The sequence below is a fragment of the Anopheles funestus genome, chromosome 3RL (assembly GCF_943734845.2).
Source record: "Anopheles funestus chromosome 3RL, idAnoFuneDA-416_04, whole genome shotgun sequence".
NCBI lineage: Eukaryota > Metazoa > Arthropoda > Insecta > Diptera > Culicidae > Anopheles > Anopheles funestus.
Window position 1 is genome coordinate 26,621,025 of NC_064599.1, and position 20,679 is coordinate 26,641,703.

The 20,679-nt window shown below is 38.3% G+C and overlaps 1 protein-coding gene across 11 annotated transcripts; it reads left to right on the forward strand.

Annotated features, from left to right (window-relative positions):
- The first annotated feature begins 281 nt into the window (after positions 1-281).
- On the forward strand, positions 282-19,614 carry LOC125770451 (endophilin-A). 11 transcript variants are annotated; one of them, XM_049440109.1, is made up of 12 exons: positions 282-466; positions 5,976-6,430; positions 7,279-7,347; positions 7,436-7,538; positions 7,590-7,652; positions 9,032-9,165; positions 9,850-9,916; positions 10,456-10,556; positions 10,796-10,899; positions 10,983-11,602; positions 14,473-14,597; positions 14,673-19,614. In XM_049440109.1, the coding sequence occupies exons 2-12, from the start codon at positions 6,386-6,388 to the stop codon at positions 14,796-14,798; spliced, it is 1,557 nt and encodes a 518-aa protein (XP_049296066.1). In that variant the 5' UTR covers positions 282-466; positions 5,976-6,385; the 3' UTR covers positions 14,799-19,614. The 11 variants fall into 11 exon arrangements, with proteins under 11 accessions (XP_049296066.1, XP_049296059.1, XP_049296070.1 ...); XM_049440113.1 differs by adding an exon at positions 13,585-13,677 and having other exon boundaries at positions 283-466; positions 7,436-7,652; positions 10,471-10,556; XM_049440110.1 differs by adding an exon at positions 13,585-13,677 and having other exon boundaries at positions 316-466; positions 7,436-7,652; positions 10,983-11,080.
- Positions 19,615-20,679: the final 1,065 nt, after the last annotated feature.

Here is a 20,679-nt window from a genome sequence, read left to right on the forward strand (position 1 = left end):
CAGTATTTGTAATAGTTTGCTACCGACTTGTCCATTTTAGCTGAAAAAAAATTAATTTTCATTGAAATTTACTTCAAACGATAACGAGAAATGATTAAATCGCCGAACCTCTTTATGCACTCCAATCACAGATTGTTTGTTTTGATAAATTTTACCGCAGTCTATATATTAACCACAGCTGACAGCAAGTTATATGTGCGAGAGGCTCCCACAGCGAGAAAGCGAACCGAACAATATGCAGTGTAAGTATTCAACTGTACATAAAAAACTGGTTCCATTGTTGGCATATGCTGTCAGTTGTCAAACAGATGACACGCCAGAACACACAACTACAGCCACACACGGATCAGCCTATCCATCATAGGAGGATATAATACAATCCATATACCTTCAGAAGAAGAAGTGCTTCAACGTCGTTTTCAGCTAATGTTCGCGAATATACCGAATTTCGGAATTTTACAACAAGGTTAGTTTCCAACCCATCAAAGTGATATCGATTTGGTTTACAGCGTTGGTGTTTGGTGAAATTTAACGTTCCCGAATTGCTGCCGTGTGCATATATAGCCGAAGCTATTAAAAGAGAGCGACCTCCAGTGTGGTGTGTTATTTGTTGTGCTGTGCAAAAGTTCGCGAGCCGTGCGTATTTTTCTCTTGCGTCGTCTGTTTCACAAGTGGCGTATAGTGGCAGGGGTTGAAGTAGAAAGCAAAGTGTCTGATTAATGGTCCGTTGAGCGCTAGAATCGTCCTTTGTGGAACACAGCACCATCAATTGCCCGTTTGGTAAGCGGACCTCCTGCCAAGGACCAACAGTGTGAACCAACAAGGTGTAAGTCTCTGTGTAATGCATGCACAAAGTACGAGGAACGATTGGATTGCTAAGCTTCGCTTTGCTTGTTTTCTGCGTGGCTTACGTATCGATTATTTGCAGAAGAAAGCGTGTGTTGATCTTGTAAGCAACCGAAGCGACGGTAAACCGCACATCGGCTCTTTGCAAAACATTAACCCAGCAGTGATAAGGAAGCTTCCAGTTTTACCAAATGATAAGCATTGTATTTATCTTGCACTGGTTCCCTCCCCAGCAATGGTATTTGTATTGTTCGCAGCAAACACAACATTCGGAACCACCCGGTAATGGAGAAAATATTGACCGTTTCCGCGTTTTTTTTTGTCTCATTTATTTTCCCAAAATTGGATGGGTGAAGAAGGTTAACACATGCCGGGGAGCGCACGAAAACGGATGCGAATTTATGTCGAGTGGTTTTCAATGAGCGGCGTCCGATGCGGTGCCTATCAATCCTCTCGAACATAAATAAAAGCGAACGAGATTTCGACACAGGTTCTGTGATCCCGGCCATGCAAACGAATGATAACCTCCAAGTAGGCGGTGAGTTGCCAGTGATGGAAAATTGGCAATGATGTACTTGCTGGGAGCGAACAACAGCGGTGTGAAGGAGTTGGAGGCGTGCGACAACACAGGAGGAGCGGATGACACTATTTTTATCGTTTTCAAGCACACTGCCGCTAAATGTATGGCCCCTCCGATGTGGACGGGACGAAGGAGGATGGTGAAACTTGTGGAGAGATGCAAATGACGGAAGCTGTGAGCCGCGGTAATAGATAGGGTTTGATGGTAACTAAATGTGCATCGATTGGCCATGATGATGCGGCGCCTGTGCTCGGGAGATGCTGTGCTGCACACGCATAGCAAAGACGAGAGAACTGCAACAACACATTCTCTTGTACGCTTTGGCACCTCGCACGAACCTGACCGTCTCTGCGCACATACTTCCCAAGGTCAATGCTAATGCTGTCGGTGGGAATGGGGCCGATTTCGCCGACCCGCGTACAGGCACGATGCTGGATCCATTGAGTAGTTTCGAGCGTTTTATAATGCTTTGTTGGGTGGTTTAGAAGAGGCACCGTACTAAAAATCTATGATAAGACATATCTCTAGTCGATACCGCCGGGGTTTTCGTTTCAAAAATTCCTTACAAGGTTTTAGCTCTAATAGATGTAGTATCTAAAGCCGAACGCATTTAGTGTGTAATACACGAGTGAGACAGCAGGAATGTCCACAACGTACGTAGATAAGATAAGTAAAATGTGCTGATGCGAAACACAACATCATCACAACTAGACTTTTATTTTGTCCGGCAAACGGCTTTTGTTTGTTTGGTGATTTATCTATCTTGTATTGGACAAAACATATTTATTAAACCGATTTTTCAATTCAAATATTAACTCCACTTTAATCATATAAAAAAGTTTTTACTGCAACGGATTGTTTTTTGTCCTACTAACGTTTTTGCATTCAATACGGCGCGTTTAACCTTGGCGATAGGAATAGTTCTTTTTAGCGACTGCGGCAAATTCCAATTCTCAGCGACTTAGTAATTTTATTGTATATGTGTTATTTTCTCTCACACAATATGCTTTCCACATATGTGTTTGATGTTTTGTGTTGGAATACCTTTACAGCTTGATTATTTTGTATTAGTTCAGAAAAGAAAATAGTTAAGAAACATGATTTCAATTTCTGAAAAACACTTCTATACTTTCATAACAAAATTTGAATTTTATTAGGTGTGGGAATTGCATTTTATCTTTACCTACTGTTAGTATCCTGATAGTAACGTCATAATGGTCATATTCGATACTATTATAATTTTATTTTCTGGTAGTTATATATTACTATAAAATTACTATAAAACTAATTGAACTGAGTGAAGCAAGAATAACTTATTCAATCAGAATAAATTTCAGTGAAGATCTTAACCGGAAAAAGATTAAGCACGCCATGAGTTTTAAGAAGAATATATTGGTCGCTTCTTTAGGGCACTATAATGACGGAGTTCTTGCCATTTTTGGCTTTATTTTGAATTTGGTTACACCCAGATGAATAATCAACGCTGCATACTTTAGAACATATCGAATGGCGTTTGTTAGTAGTCTTGTTGGACCGGAAAAAAGCGTTGTTGAAGTTTCTTAAAAATAAAAGAAAACAGCAAATTCCATTACAGAAACAAACAACAACATAAATGCTCTAATGCTCTTGAACTAGCCATCATCATTATCATTGGAGTTTTTAAGCATGGATTTGCCTGTGTCTGGCAAAGCAATCCAGCAGCGCCATGCTCATATGGGGGTTATATCGAAACTGTACCACATTCTAAAATGTTATGAATGTTCCACATGAACAATGATGGTAACCTTTCATCGTTTGTGATTTCATGGTTCATCGAACCGCAAGGCCTGGGTATAAGTTTGTTTCTGTCCGTTCTGTGCCTGTGAGAGTCGTTGTGCTGAGTTTCGCAAATGTTTGATAAGGGATTTTTGGAAACATACAAGACGATTGCCTCATATATCGCATCCGTTACGTAGCTGTTCGAGGCGTGTTGGTAAATTTAAATTAATTTTCTTGCATTATAATTATCAGCAAGCAAGCAAACAACATCCGTTTCGAGGTTGTCAACCAACATGAAGAACCCCCCGCACAGAAGTCTCCAATAGTCTAGTGCTTGTGGTACAGTAGCGATAAACAAGAAGACTGTAGGCGTCCGAATGTCTACATCTTAGTGTCTTGTGCGATCATAAACGGCCAAGAGACCAATTCTTATGCATTGAAGATGGGCGTTTGAAGGGTATGAAAACCAGACATGAATCGATTATCTTCTTTTCTTTAGTTCCTTTACAAACTTATCTTTTCTATGTTTTTTTTATTAGAAGGATAGTTTGAACATTACTTCTGGTTGGCTTCTACGACCTCTAAGGTTATGCCGGGTCATTTCTGGCTTAGTAGATAATCTGTACTTGCTACGGAGGACGGTCCGGATGAGATTTGATACAGGATCCTGTCGTGTGGATCTGGCGCCGTTTATCACATACGCCATACTTGGCCGCCCCTTGAATTAAGTCTGAACTATACTTTATAAATAGCTAGAATTGCCTAATGAAAAGGACTTTTTGTGTTTTACTTAAATTACGACGAGATGAGATTAGTTTAGTAGGAGAATTCGCCCTGTTCTAAAAGATAAAATATCAATCGAAATACTTACATACATACCTAGTCAGCTTATCCCATTTCGAACAGGTCGAAAACAACATTTCAAGAAGTTGGTGTGGCGATGCAATTCTACTACAACAAGCAGGCTATGGGGCACGGTACGGTTCCATGGTGAAAGAGCGCAAGCGTACGATAAAAAGGTTCTCTTTCAGTGAATGACGAAACATGGTGATGAAACCGCGTGTTGCAAAGCTCTTGCTGTGTGCTGTGCCTGTTGGAAAACTTCTTGGGTGTTGGTGTGTATGTAGAAGATTGTGCGTCCATCCTATCCCACATCCATTAGTGCCGTCACCTAATAGCACCTGTACGTACATCTCGGGCAGGTGCTAGAGGAAAAACTGTCCACCGTTCGTTAGTGGCGACTATATGCATGTCTAATAAATAATTCTCCTTTCTCACGGCAGCTGGTTACGTTTTGTGCGGGGGTTTTTTAAGTGTAACAGAAGAGAGTATGTATATGTGGGGTGATGCGTACGCTCCAAAAATGATTTGAATATACGTATGAATGAATTTTCCGATTCCACATCCATTACACGTAGCTTGTATTCAAGCACCTGTCACGTGATTTTATGTGGAATAAGATTGCTTTTCCTTTGTGTTATTTGTGCAATATAAAGGTATGGCAAAAAGGCTAGAAAAGCATCCGGATTAATGAGTTTTTTTTAATTAATAATATATGCAACTTTTCTATTGTATCTCCCGAGAGTAAATTTTCATTAGTTCTTTCTGTTTTTCCCTATTTGTTCTATCAAAACGTTTCTTTGTACACTATGTGCAATATGCGAGTCTGTTGTGTGGGCATGCACGCATCCCTTCATAAACACAAATTTATTTAATTCCCATTGATTCTCCCATCGCCAAACCGATCTAGTAGGCCTTCGGCTTTGACGTTGGCGAAGTGTAGGCCGAAGTAAAAGCTTTTCACGCTTTCCACAATGCCTGTTTGATTCATGCTGCATAAATCCTGCACATAGCAAACACAACCAAACGCAACATAATGAGCGCACACGCACACTTTGTACGCTTCCAACACTATCGCACATTTACTACACAAGCACAGTAGCATTCGTACGCTCCTGCCGGGAGAGAATCGTGGAGCTTTAGCTGTACTGCGAGAGGTGTTCGCTCGCATTTTCCGCTCCCAAAAAGCTTTCTTAGCGAGTAACCTCAATTGGTGTTAACTGCCTCTGCCTGCAAACTTACTGATTGGTAGTAGTGATCTGGTGAAGTTTCTTGACACCACAGTCCTTTCGAACACCGTTCGGTACTTCGGTCGTGTGAACTTTTCCTCAGCTCGCTTTTCAACGTAAAACCCGCGTGGTGCCATTAAAACTGAGCTCAATTTCGAACCATCAGCAGCTCTAGTGCAGCCTCTACGCATTCCTGTGTAAGTTTCTTGGCGATAAAGTGCAGAGAACGTTCTGGAGGGCAGCATATACACGGTCGATTTTGCCTGCTGCATCCTCCCGACTAGTAGTGGTTAAAAAGTAAGAAAGGGCCGTAAAAAAGTTCCAAAATTTAGCTGCCAGCTTGCCTTCTTCCTTTAGGGCATGGCTCCAATGCCGTGTCTGCCGTCACATGGTACATTTTCGCTAGCAGTGTGCAATTAGTATTATTGGAAAATGATAGAAATCAAAAGCATTTTGGAGTTTTCCATTGCTTCACTCATGATAAATCATGTTGAAATGTATTTAATGTACTGATTTGTTTCATTCTTTTCTTTCCATGCTCTCCTCTATCTCTCGCTACTCATCGACTAACAATGTGTGGACCACTTCTCACGTCGTCTGGATGGCTGGCAAATGCTCGGGACGCTGTCGGATTATCATCTTCGTCGTCGGTGGTGCGGGATGACCTTATTGGAAAATTAAACTTAATCGCTAATAATCGTCCCGTTTTCGACGGCGCAAAGGTTAACAAATCCTCGTTAATACGTGTATCCACAGTGCACTGAAACAGCGCCATTTAAGTGATATTTCTGTGAATGTGTGTGTGTGTGTGTTCGTGATAATACAGTGAACGTGTTGTAAAAGTGTGTTGTATAATAATTCACAGTGTAGTACGAAGATAGTAATACCCACGGAGTGAAGCCATCACGTTCTAAATCGTGAAGTATTGTTGAGTTTCATCTTGACAATTCCGCGTAAGGCAAAGAGTAAAAATAAAGGCTCTTGTCCAGTGTGTGCGCGCGTGTGATTGTGTGCACATATTCGTTTTGCTGAGCATAGTGCCTAGTGGAGAGCACTGTGGAGAGAAAGAGATAAATTTTGAGACATTACGGGAAAATAAAAATCTTCCACCATTTTCTCCAAAGGCGAAAACATGGCATTTGCGGGCCTAAAAAAGCAAATTAATAAAGCAAATCAGGTAACGTGCTTTGAGGTCGAGTAAAGTTATATTGATTAAGAATGTTTTATGTGTAACACTGTAGCAAAGGTACTTCAAATATGAAGTATGAGGCAATGTAAAGAATTCCTTCTCAGTAGCATTTTTCTTAAAGAATCACTACTGTACTGTGCACTTATATGTGCACGTAACATCGCAAACTGTTTTGTTAAATGCATACTGTACTGTGTGAAACACGGTTGCAAGTTTTGTCACCTTTCAAATGAACTCAACGTTACGGGCTGTGGCTGAAAAGAAATGGCGAACAACAACTGGCACTTGAATTTAAATTGTGTTATGTACTAGGGCAAGTTCAAAGTAAAATGTAGGTCACGAACAAGATTTGAAGATGGTTTATATGCCTACCTGCCTGGAGCAATGTGACCACTACCACTAGCCATTGTTGAATGTTGGGGAAGAATTCACATGTGAAACTTTTTTTTTTCATATTGCCATTTCCAAAGTTTAGGTTTAAATGACTGAAAAAAGTGTTAAAAATCAATATAAAGTGCTGTTTTTTATGTTGTGTAGATTTAATTAAATAAAAGCTAGAATAGATATTGATGAAATTATCGTTCTAGCCAGATTATGAGCCAAATTCTCAATTCATGCTCAAAACAGACAAGCAAAGGAGACGCCTGGTGTTTTACACTGAAGGCGTGTTCGAGTTTCTAGATCGAGCTTTAGATCATTTATGGCTATTAAATAGTAAACACACTTATCAATACGGCCAGGCCGTTCTAGCTGAATAAAAAAAAAATAGTAAACACAGTAAAATAGTAATTCGATTGTCAAATATTTGCACACTAATTCTTGGACATGTATTTCAGTATGTCACTGAAAAGATGGGAGGTGCTGAAGGCACCAAACTCGACCTGGATTTCATGGAGATGGAGCGTGTAAGTGTATTGTTGCATTGAAGCACTAAAAAGAATATTTCTTAAGCTCCCATTAACACGCAACATGTTCTCAATATTTCGGTTACAGAAAACGGATGTCACAGTCGAGCTAGTCGAAGAGTTGCAAGCCAAGACCAAAGAGTACTTGCAACCGAACCCGACGGCTAGAGCGAAGATGGCAGCGGTCAAAGGTATTTCTAAATTATCAGGTCAGGCTAAAAGTAATACTTATCCACAACCAGAAGGTATATTGGCTGACTGTATGCTGACGTATGGTAAAAAGCTGGGTGAGGACAGTATTTTCGGTAAGTGGAACGCATACGGCGTGTTTACATATTTTTTGTTCATTGCACATCTTAATGTTAATTAAGACAATAATGGTTGTTTGAATGTGTTTTGGGTTTTTCCTTTCGATTTGCATTTGTTACATTCATACACCATACAGAACCATTTAAAATTCGCTCATTCAATGGCATATGTGCTTTACGATATTAATATTTATTTAAAAAAAAAATCGCGCACACACACATACATACACATATAAATTCACAATTATCTCTTTAAAAATTCGATACACTTGTGAAACACCCATCGTTGGTGAGGCTTAGAACTGGACTATATAACAAATCAAAAGTTTACAGTTTATGCTTCGGGAAGATGCCACTGATGCATACTTCCGCAAACGTTTAGTCCGACTGAAGTGAAAAGGAGTATGCAATTCTATTTATTTACTCCTCTCCTTTGCTTGCTATTCTTTAAAAACTCTTTTGAAACACAATACCGAAGGGAAACTAGAGTAGATTTATGTATGTTTCCTCTAATACAATACGTTTCGATCTCTGTATTAGATTTGGTTGTTTTCTTTTAAAAAAATAAGTAGGTTAATTCATTTAAATCTAATAACGTTTGTGTTTTATTTAAAGAAAAGAAAACAAACCAGCAAAATATGAATCTTAGTTAGATGTTTGCTCTCTATCTCTCTATTTTTTCTTATGCAAAAAAAAGTTCATAATGCACACACGATCAATGTTAAACGGAATTCTTTATTAAACTCTTTTAGCATATACTTCGCTGCTAGTGTTAAATTTGAAATGAATAAAAACAATCTTTATTGCTAATAATACAAATTTCAGTAAATGTGCATTTTAAACCATTTGCTTGCTATAAAATGGAAACGAAACGTAAATTTAATCTAAACTGATACCTCCCTTTTTTAAACAACACTTAGTAATAATGCTAATTTCCTTTCCGTATATATGATGTATGCCGATGCTCTAGCACACTATCCTAATTAAGCTTTAATTTTTGTGTATATATTGTGATTTTAATAATGACAAAAATATAAAACCCTGTTGCATACGTGATGTCACTGAAATATATAGTAACAACATTAGTATACACTTCTATCCCATTGAATGTAGTTCTTGCGGAATGGTGTTGCGTTCTGATAAACTAATATTTCTTCTTTCGTTTATTTCTTCACACCTGTACATTTCAACTGGATCGATTGTCGATACACACGGCGGCTCCCTTTTATCCACAAATCCACAATCGCAACAACGCTCAACGTGCATCATTGTCCCGGTTGCAATTGATTTACCATGTGCTCTTTGGGGCATGGCTAAAAAAACACTTGCAACAAATGTACGGCCCGATCTTCACGTCCGTTTTCCAACCTATGCAGCGTCGGCGTTGGTTGAAATGGGCGATTCGCTCAAGCAGATGGCTGACGTGAAATACTCGCTCGATGATAACATCAAACAAAACTTCCTCGAACCGCTCCATCAGCTACAGACGAAGGATTTGAAGGAAGTGATGGTAAGTGGGCGTGCGTGCTTGTGTGCTACAATCTAGTGATGGGTTCTCGGAATCGCACCCACGGCTCCGAACCGCTTCCGAGCATAGCAACTCCGGCTCCGATTCCGGCTAGGTTAAAACCATGATTCCGCCCGGAGCCGTCCGGAGCCGTCCGGAACCGTCCGGAGCCGCCTAGTCGGCAGCCGGAGCCGTCGGAATCGTCGGAATCGTCGGAGCCGTCCGGAACCGTCCGGAACCGCCCGGAGCCGTCCGGAGCCGTCCGGAGCCGCTAGTTATTGCTAGCGCTTTTTTTTTTATTTTTTTAAATAAAGATTGCTTTATTTTTTTGATTTTTATCAGATTATATAAAATTTGCTGATAGTGCAATAATCTAGGTTATATCATAGCCAACGGCTCCGGACGGCTCTGGCGGCTCCGACGGCTCCGGACGGCTCCGACAATTCCGACGATTCCGACGGCTCCGGCTGCCGACTAGGCGGCTCCGGACGGCTCCGGGCGGTTCCGGACGGTTCCGAATTTGGAGTACTGCACCTACCTTCCGGAGCCGCTTCCAAAATTTATGGAGTCATTCGGAAGCGATTCCGTTTTTTTGTCGGATTTACCCATCACTACTACAATCGTACTCGTACCTAAAACTCTTGTGCCATACCTTTCTATACGTTTTGTGTTTTCTTTTTTTTTCAGCACCATCGTAAAAAACTCCAAGGCAGACGTCTTGATTTCGATTGCAAGAAAAGGCGACAAGCCAAAGGTATGTAATGATATCGTTAAACTTTTTATTCGGTATTTATTTGTTCTTTTATCCAATTTTTCCAATGTAGTATTTTTTATGAATATTCTCCAATATTGGTGAATCGAAAACTTAACAAAAAGCCAAACATTTGCTCTTAAAGTGTTTGGCTCAATTTAGTGTATAAGTTTCACGAGATGTTTTTTTTTAAATTAAGCTTAGTTGATATATATTTTTTTGGTATCTGTTTAATTCTTACGTTTTATCATTTATTTTGATTTTTATTTTATTTTCTCTTTATTTTCATGTCTTCTGATGTTAATGCAAATGATATTATATCGTTTCCTGGCAAAATGCGCACGCACTATCATCTTTACCCGCATACAATCGATCCTTAAATATGTGTTATGTTTCAAATTCCAAATGCTTAACAACCCGCTATGGTTTGTAATTGTCCTCGATGTTGTATTTGTTTGTTTATTTGTATTTTTTTTTTTCTTCAAATCGTTGTAAACCTCGCGGTTGAACGAAAACAATCCATTCGCCGTTGCTAATAAAAGGATCTCAAATTACAGATGATGAAATTAGGAGCGCTGAGGAGAAATTTGCCGAATCGCTACAGCTCGCACAGGTTGGAATGTACAATCTGTTGGAGAATGATGTAAGTTGATGAAATCTAAAGCAAAAACGTTGGTGGTACGGTAAAATTGTTGTGTTTGTTTTTGAATATTTTACCAAAAATGACAATGCTATAGTAAAAAAAATATCATTTTTTGCTGTTTTTGTTATTCGCATGCCGCATTCCTTTCGTGTGGTGAAACCAACCACGTGTGGAACCGTTTTCTTCTGTGTTCAACAATTAATGGTGTGGTTTCGTTCTATTACCACCATTCTTGCTAGGTCGAGCAAGTCTCGCAGCTGGTAACATTCGCTGAGGGAATGCTCGATTATCATTCTCAATGTTCTGAAATATTGAAGGTATTGGTGGAAACACTAAATGAAAAGTAAGTTTAACACCAGCATCATTATCATTTGTTTGCAAATTTAAGAATTAAAACATGTGTTTTTGTTTTTTTTTTGTTCCCAGACGTGAAGAAGCCGCAGCAAGGCCAAAGTCCGAATTCGTCCCCAAGACGCTTGCCGATCTGAACATCGAAATGCTCGGTTCGCAGGATGGAATGAACGGTGGGCCCCATTTCCTTAATCCCAATAGATTGAACAATTCCCATCACCACATGTACAGCTCCCAGCAAAATCTGTCCAATAACAAAAACCACTCTTCCAACCACAACAACAATAGTAGCCACTTTAACCGCAACCGACTGTACGGCTCGCAGCAGAGCCTGGCGTCGACACGGAGCGGTGGTACCTCGAGCGCATTTAGTGGTGTAGGTGGCAGAACAGGAGACACGAGCGGCATTGGTAGTATTAGTAGTGCCGATGGGTCTGACATGCGCCCGCCGTCTTACGGAACGTCCGTAGACAGCTGGTTAAACGCATGGGATCAACCGAATAGTGGGGAGTTTGCCGGAAACGGTAACAGTGGTTTTGGTGCAGGGTCTAAGCCGGGCAAGATTACTGCAACCAACAGCGGTACCAGCAGTCGGTATAATAATAAAAGCAGTAACAGTACGATGTACAGTACCGCTACTACCAATAGCACCGCAATGTTTGCTAACAACAACAACTTCAGTGTACCTTGGTCAGGTGATTTGTTTTGTTATATTTTATTTATTCTATTGTTTTCGTTCATTTTTTTATGATTAAGGTTTAGTTTACTATTCGGTTCTTACCAATGAATAATGCAGTGCGTCGGTTTCGTTAGTACTTTATTTATCTGAAGTGTTTGTAAGTGTGGAACTGTAAGTTGGAAGTGTTTGTAGTTTTAATTTTGCTAAAATAATTTTTGACAATTGACGTTAGCTTAGGTGTTTCTACTGTAAGATAAATAATCGATAAATGAGAGATAAACTGAAGAAGAGATAAGAAAAAGACAACTGATAATCGATTTGGTATAGTTTTTAAAGATTTTTTTTATGAGCTATAACTACATGGTCCAGTTGTTAAGTTAAAAGTTTGTTATTTTTTATATATATTTATTTCTATAATTATGACAGCTATTTCATACTATGATTAATATTCTTTTTTCCATAATTTAACTGTCAATGAAACAAGCAAATAACTTTCTACAAAAAGATGATTTTTAATTACCACGCATTATTCACTGGTACTTTAGTATTATCAAAAAAATTATACTACAGAAGAATTTTTTTTATTTAAGTGCTTTGGTGCAATTATTACTGGTGTAATGGATATTTTTAGTACATTTATTTAATTTACATCTTTCATCCTTGTAGTGTGTACAAGCGTACAGACCGGACGATTACATTCATACGCACACCCAAACATGTAGACAAGGAACTATTACAGAACTGTGTAAAGACGCATTGCACGAGCGATGTAATTAGTAATAACCACTAGAGGGCATGAAGTAGGGTCGAATTTGTACAAAGTAAACCTATATCTATTTCGTGCGGATAAAATGTGTGCGCAAACGCGTCCGATGTAAGCGGGAGGTGAATATTGTACGTGATGCGGCACCACCACCTATCTGTTCACGGTCATGCTGGTGATGGGAAATTGCTTCACATTTATAGACGAATGCATTTATAGTACTGTAAGGTAGCTACTCCTGTCATTGTTGGCACCGGTGAGGATCACAACAAGGTCCTCTTGCCTCATCCACTGCTTCACATGTTTCATCACGAAAATTTCATACTTATAATTTCTTATTGGTACATTGGCAATTTGCAATCATTCGTCCCAGTTAAAGCGAGGGCTAGAAATTGTTTGACTACGTTTCGCAAATTCTTGCCTAGCTGTATTGGCTAGCTAAACAGTTTCATTAAAAAAAAGTACCAGTTGTGTGGTGTAGTTTTGTGTATGTAAAACTTCAATTGCATAAGATTGCTCGTAGTATTGTATCTCATACTTCTATTCGGCACTTCAATAATCGGTATTTAATGTTCTCACTGATATGTGGCCCTGATAAAAATGGATGGGAATGTAGCAAATCACTACAATCAATTCAGTATTCTCTCTGTGCTCCAATTTGTCCTTACCGAACTGTGGACAATGTTATTGAAGTTAAAAAGTTCAACTAACGTGAATATGGCCTTTTGGAGTTAGTTTATGATTAATGGTACTACAATGTATGTGTAAATTTTGGATCACTTTTGTCATTAAATGTGATGGATTGAAATGTGTCCTGACTGCAAGTCGGAGATTGCAATATTCTCTCGTTCATACATTCTTGACAATGAATCTGTGATGCAAACTTTCCAATATTATCGTTTGTTTCAACTTTTGCTTGTTCCAATTTTGTCATTGTTCCCTTTATTCTGTCCCGAGTTTTCATCGCAAATTTTCCTTTAACATAATATACTTATTGTCATATGAAAGTACTATTTGTCCACTATTTTGTCGATCAATGGTATGAACATGTGTGTCTTTCTGAATGATTGTTTATATATCTTCCTATATATCTCTTTCTCTTTCTATATTTCTCTCTCTCTCTTTCTCTCTCTCTCTCTTTCTCTGATTTGGAACAATCACAATCACTGTCGTCATTGTTTTATCTTTTTTGTTAAATGTGTTTTTGCTATTTTTTACGACTTACTTATCGCTAGGCGGTTCATCATCACATCTTAGTTCGCCGGTCAATAAACCGACACATCTGGAACTGTTGGGCAATGGTCAAGCACAGGCGCGTTCTACTAATGGTAAAACAGAATGAATCATCTCTTTTGGAAACTCATAAGTAACATTATAATTTGGCATAATTAAATGGACTTAACACACGTATATCTTGTACATGTGGAATGAACCAAAACAACAAAAAAATCCTTCTCTCTGTCTCTCTCTCTGAGCGTCCTACTGTTTTGTCGTGAAAGATATGGTTTTGTAGTCTGTGTTTTCAAGTTGAATCAATGCATTTATTGTTTACTTACCTAAATGGAACGTCTGCTTGTTGTTGTTCATTTTATAAGTGTTTTCTTACCTCTTTTTATTGCCGATTACTGTCCCGTTTTCCCATGTGTTACAGTATGTTTCGTTAGCTTTTACACGTGTTTTACATTGGGTTTCGTATGATATGTTGTTTGCATTATTCGCTTTAAAACTGCATGAACCAATCGTTTTAAGTTTGTTTTAGTTTTAGTACTTATCCAAATGAGAAAGCATCTGTTTCGTAGATTTCGTTGTTTCATGCGTTCATCTTCATTGTGTAAGAATGTGTATGTCATACAAGCAAACTACGACCAAATGCTTATCGCATCGTTTTTGGTTCAGTGTACAACAAGTGTAGGCTTACAAAATTAACGTACTAAATTCAAGAAAATGCAACTCAGATGCATAAATAGTATAGCAAAATCCTAGAAGGATTTTACCACAGTATACGCTGCTACGATATATTAAAACTAGGCTAATGTAGTTGTACAAAACAGATCCAATATTTTTTAAACAAACGAAATACAATACTTAACGATTGTTTTTATGTGTATTGTTATGTTTATTAGCATCACCATTGCCATCACCGATGCGCTCGCCTGCAAGAACACCAATGCCAACAAAACCCACACAACCGTGCTGCACAGCGCTGTATGACTTTGAGCCAGAAAACCCTGGAGAGTTGGGTTTCAAGGTAAGCCATCCCCACAATCCTATCATACTACTTACTAAAGATCTAATTGTGTTTTCCACTGGCTTTGTTTTGTAGGAAAATGATGTCATTACTCTCATTCAGCGCGTCGATGAAAATTGGTTTGAGGGCAGCTTGAATGGAAGGAACGGCTATTTCCCCCAGTCGTATGTACAGGTGACCGTGCCACTGCCCAGCAATTAAGCCACATCCATCAGGTTATTACTCAAATAATATGTTAAACTTACGAAAAAGAAAACACGCAAACAAATATTAATTAAAAGACGCAGAACAGCGCGCACTCGCGGCGAAACATGGTCGAGAAATCGTTGGGTAAAGTTTGTTGGCTCACGTTAAAAAAGGTAGCAGTATATTTACTCAGTTGAGTTTGGCAGGAACAGGAACCGAAAATCAAAGCATTGTTTTTTCGAATCCGAACAAACATGCCTGGGATTGATACGCAATACACACATCGGAATAGCTAGCGCCAAATCGTCACAGTGGAACTAAAACATTCATTAATAATCTATTAACCTAAGTCTCCTCCAACAAATTTTAGTCTTCAAGCTATGAAACTAGTTTACATGCAATGGAATCACTGCTAGGACGAACAAAAGATGCAAACAAACAAACCCGTTCCTCACTTCCGATATGTCTAAATCTAACACATGAGAGTAACACACATACAGTAAGGACAGGCATAGGATCTATTGTATGATTTGACTTACCACAACCCTTTAAAAACATTCACATAACAATTAACGTAACGAGTGTGAGAGGATTGAACTTATATGGCCATTATGTGTTGCAAATGAGTGAACATTTTACGGTCTCAAACATGAAACGTTATCCCCCTCATCCCCCTAATTCGGGGTTCGATGCGAACTTTTAATCGAACGATCATTTTATTTAGCAAAAACCATCACTTTTAACTGCAAACGAAAACGCAAACTCGTGCACCATAATTTTAATTTCGTGACCGAATTCACCTAACGTTCTCCAACATTGTACGTAGTAGTGTGGTAGAAGCTGTGTTTGGTTTCACGTGGGCAAAGGTAAGCCCAGTTTCAAAAATTATTCTACGTACGTTTATCCAGTTAGAGCCAAGGACGTTAGTACATGATCGATTGGGGTTTGGTAGGATGTTGCTGTATTTATAGTGAAAACATCCATGTTTGCCATATAGACAGAGAGAGAAAGAATGCATTGGATAAAAGTTATGAGATTAATTTAGGAGAAAAAAGTTATGTTTGTTACAGCTGCACGTGGCTTCGGCCGTACCGTATCATGTATGCCGTGTTATATTTGCTTTAGTAATTGAAGTTCGAAGAAACGTTCTAAGAGCGTTTCGTTGATATTTTAACACATCACCTCATCCAATGTTAGAAGCATCATCATGTTGAGTATATGTTTGCTGGCTTTTAAGTATTTCAAATGAAGTAATATGTTACATTGTTTTACTACAGACATTACGGTTATGAGAGCTCTCTTATTAGGAAGTCGGGACGAAAGCTAACAGAATGGTAGAAAGCTTACTGTTCTCGGCCATTAGTTGTAGAAAAAGCAAGATGGAAAGCAAGCTTTGTTTCTGGTTATCTGATCAGTAAGCAATAGAAATCAGTGCAAACATTTCATTGTTTGATTGATGAATATTGTTTTTTTATCTAACTTTAATTAAGCTATGGAGTCGCTAATAGATATGCGTGCATGCAACCACAATTGTATCAATATTGTTCCGTTGATATGAAGTAAGAAGTATACACATATCTAGTTAGTGTATGTGCTTGGTTAGTTGTTGTTTTTTTACCTCCATCACTTCATTATAGAGCCTTTTGGCGAGTTAGTGGTACTACTACAATATCCCGAAAACTATATAATGTTGCTCAATGCCGAACAATTGAACAAGGGAAAAGTTCTAACTGATGTCTTAGTATCGTGCATCATGCATGTATCCGTTTAAACCACTAACTTTATGTTTTGAATTCCGTTCACCTTAACAGTTTTATGAGCGTACAAAAGCTTCGCTTACATACTAGTATAGAACGAACGTTTAGTGTCTGTATTATTTAGCAATTGGCACACGATTGTTTCGGTTAACATATTTGTTGCTGTTTTGCACACTGATGCTAGGAAGCCGTATTCCTCGTTGTTTGCCAACGCGTTGCTCTAATATTATAATGATAAGAAAAGCATAAGTTAACGTGATACCGGCTTAGAGTATTATTTGTACAGATGGGGCGATTTGTATGTTACTTTTAGAATCCTACTTTTAGCATAATTAACTCAGAGTCATTAGTTATGATAAAGTGAACATTGTTTAAACAATCTGCATTTATGTTGTTTTCAGTTGTTTTTTCTTCTTTTCATTTATTGTTCTATTATTCGATAATTAAAGTAAGAAATTAGGCGTCCGAAATACTATTCTCGACATGGGCAGGGTTTTCAGGGGCCTGCAGCATTAATATCAGAGTTTTTGTTTTTAATAATTGTAGCGCTGATTGTTTTATTTGCTTTGAACGAATTAATTTGTTTGTGTTACACTAAACCGATCCATCCATAGTGTTGTTTTTTATTTTTGTTCTCCTTGATTCAATCTAATTTCTGATTGGAAGAAACACTGGTAAAGCCAATACGCCAACCAGTCAGGAGATGTGGCAAATGAAGTAAGAAACAGGAACGAAGTACGGAGATACGGAAACAAGCATAACACAAGTGACTAGTGCCCGAAAGTTCTTAGACATTTATTTACTAACGTACACCGAACTATCAAAGCCTATGAATCCTCTTGAACTAATATTAGTGCAATGATATTGACATTTAAAGTATATACAACCAAAGATATTTACCCTTCGAAGCGCGAAATAGAGTCTATTAACGATAACCACCAGTTGTAACGACGATGGCTCCCCGCATCATGCAAAAGATACACGTTGATTCGGACGGAACATGCGAGTGCCCATCGGCTATATTGTTGCGGCGTGATGGTGAATGATGTGATGGGAACTCTAGCAGAACTATATATATATATACATATATGTATTTACAAAACAACAAAAACTCTACATGTCCAAACGCTTACGAAGATCAGAATGAAGTAAAATGTTATCTTGCTGATTGGCAACGTGTGCAGATATAGGTAGGGTTATCAATTCTTATTCGCGCCCACACTGTTGCTGTGCGTGTTTCGAGGGACACCTAAAAACTAAGACTCTTTTTCTCATATCTTCTAGCTTTATAAGCTTCGTAATCGTTGTTAACCGTGGTTCTTGTGTAACTTTTCCACTTTTTACTTTCGATGTTCCTTAGGAAACGCCCAATGAACATGAACATGTGTGTGCATAAGAAAGGTGTACACTGCAGAATGGTGCGATGATGAAACTATTCATTAGTTTCAACATTTTTCCACATCAACACATGTTAATCTGATCTTCTTTACTCACACTAAACGTGTAAAACAACTACAACAAAACAAAGAACAAAAGCACGATAATATTGTGTACATAATAAACATCACAGGAATTTCAAGTGTGGAAATCATATTTGGAAGAAGTTACATGCACCCCGTCACTTATGCTTGTGGCGTGAGGCACAAAATGCAGAAGTACATACGTTAGAACTCACTACAGAAGTATAGCGATGTGAATAGAATCACGCAAAACAAACAAAAAAAAACCCCAAAACAACCATAACACACAAATCATGCACAAAACAACATTTCACACTAATGCAAATATTTCGTTACGCGTAGCCAACGAACGTGAAAGTGTAGTAGAAAATAACAAAACAGCAGTGCAATTACGCTGAACTGATGATCGGTACAGAACTAAATGTAGAAGCGCAATACTCCTACGGTAACTGTTTCCGTAGGACACAAATCAAGCACCTTCAAATTACAAATGATCAAAATCAAACCACTATAAAACAATAGCAAACACATTAGTAATGGCTCCACTTCGACACAGGGTGTATCAGTGTATTAATTCACATTGAAATTTTTTCGTTGATTTTTTATTGCTCGTACATATTAGCGGAGTAACCCTGCATTAGTACTACGTTACGCTGTAAACATGCGTGCGTGTGGCTTGCAAAGAATAAGTATCCCAACAATTAATTAATTACATGCCTTCCAGTCGAGCGACATTAAATAATAAAATTTCATGGATTTAGTGGATTATTTATAATTTAATTCTGTTTTATAAATTTGTTTGCATTGCTTTACGAATTGTTTCACAAATCATAAATCAGTTTAGTTATGCTCTACAGCACACTTAATCCATTTAGAGCGAAAAGATTGAGCACGATCGGAGCAGTTTCAGCTTCTCGATCGGTCAAACTAGATCGATTGAAACGAAACGAATGTCAAACAATACTAAAACACTTTGAAATATCATCTTAAAGGACAATACATAGTTGTTAAAGTAACATATATGGAGCAAATTGGGATGAAGGATAATTATGAAATGGCGAAAAACAACTAAACAATCTTTAAGGTTTACAACTTTAAGTGGAATTAAACGGTAGAATTAGCAATGAGAAAAACGGAAGAAAAGATAGGATGGTAATTTTAGCTGGCAGATAGCATGGGCTTGATGCAGGTAGAATGTTAGCAAGGTCATAGAAAAAGAGAAGTAGAGAAAGAGAAAGAGAGAGAGTGAAAGAAAAAAACAAAGAATGGTTATAACACTCGTAAATAATTAAATACATTATATTTGAATCGTAAAAACATATAAAGCAACAGCAAATGAGATGAATGGCATGCAAAACATGTACCATGTGTCTGTGGATGTGCATATACGACTAATGGTGGAAAGATTCATCTGATTGAAGTATAAATATTACCTTTACTTCTGTGTTGTTTTACCCGCACGGCAGAAAGATCACACAGAATGATGATCGAACGACGAAGCGTGTGCAAATATTACATGTAGATTACACCCGGAATGCAATCGTCTAGAGGTGGGAAGATGAATGTATTGATGATTGAAAAGCTACTCAATAAAACGGTTCTTGAAACATTGAACTAATTTGATGGCTTTCATGTGAGACGAATGAAGACATCAAAATCTCTATAAACCAAACCAATCGATTAATCAATTAATTATATTAGTTTAAACTAGAGCAGTATTATTCCGAAAATCTTCATTGACTTTTTGCTACAATTGTTCCTTACATATCATCATGTCTTGAGATTGCTACAATTACACCTTTTCTAGTGGATAGTTAAAAATAATTTGAACTAGTTCGATCGTCTGGTGCTACTTCAATGACATGATCAATCCATGGAAGTGTAATGAGTCTTGAAGATGAAGTTGTGGACACTTTTCAAGGTACAGTCACCTATCTGATTATTACTGACAGTTTCACCATCTTATGAGTTGCTTACTTACTTACTTACTTTCTTACTTTACAGGCGCTACAATCACTTCGCGATCTTGGCTTGCTGCAGGAGTCTTCCAAACCTTTCAAGGGCTAAACCATCACTCCATCTCAGTTTGAGCCTACTATTGCTCATGAGGAAGACCTACAAGGACATAACGGACTAGGTCGTCCGGTGCCATTCGCATGACATGACTAGTCCAACGGAAACTGGCGAGTCTAATTCGCTGTACGATAGTGCGTTCATCGTATAACGCATAGAGCTCGTCATAAGCGCTCGCTTTTCTATTATCCTCATACATATACAGGACCAAAAGTCTTTCTAAACTCAGTTTTAGACAAAGTCCATGTCTCTGATTTGTTGTACGTTCTTTCGGGTTACTTTTGGGCTGCTAATTCTTGAAACTTCAACTAACCTTGCATGTACTGTAGACTTAAGAGGAGCATTATCAAGGATGCTGAGAGGATCTTCTTCTTCTTATGTGGCATTACAATCTTAAGAGAGGTCTTGGCATGTCTATTTATTTTTAGTCGTCACATGAAAGTCAGTCCTGCGTACGGGGTTACAGTCCGGATGCGATTTGATACACGATCCTGAGAGGATCATATAGAGTTTAATCTGTCGCAGATCTGAAGCAGTTACTGCTAAAAAAAAATCGACCTTAACTCAACTTACCTTAGTGTTCTTTTCTCCTCTTTTACTACGGAA

Coding starts and splice junctions, on each gene's coding strand:
- LOC125770451 (XM_049440113.1), top strand. CDS start 6,386: ATGGCATTTGCGGGCCTAAAAAAGCAAATTAATAAAGCAAATCAG. Junction 7,348..7,435: donor ATTTCATGGAGATGGAGCGT/GTAAGTGTATTG, acceptor TTTCGGTTACAG/AAAACGGATGTCACAGTCGA. Junction 13,678..14,472: donor ACAGGCGCGTTCTACTAATG/GTAAAACAGAAT, acceptor TATGTTTATTAG/CATCACCATTGCCATCACCG.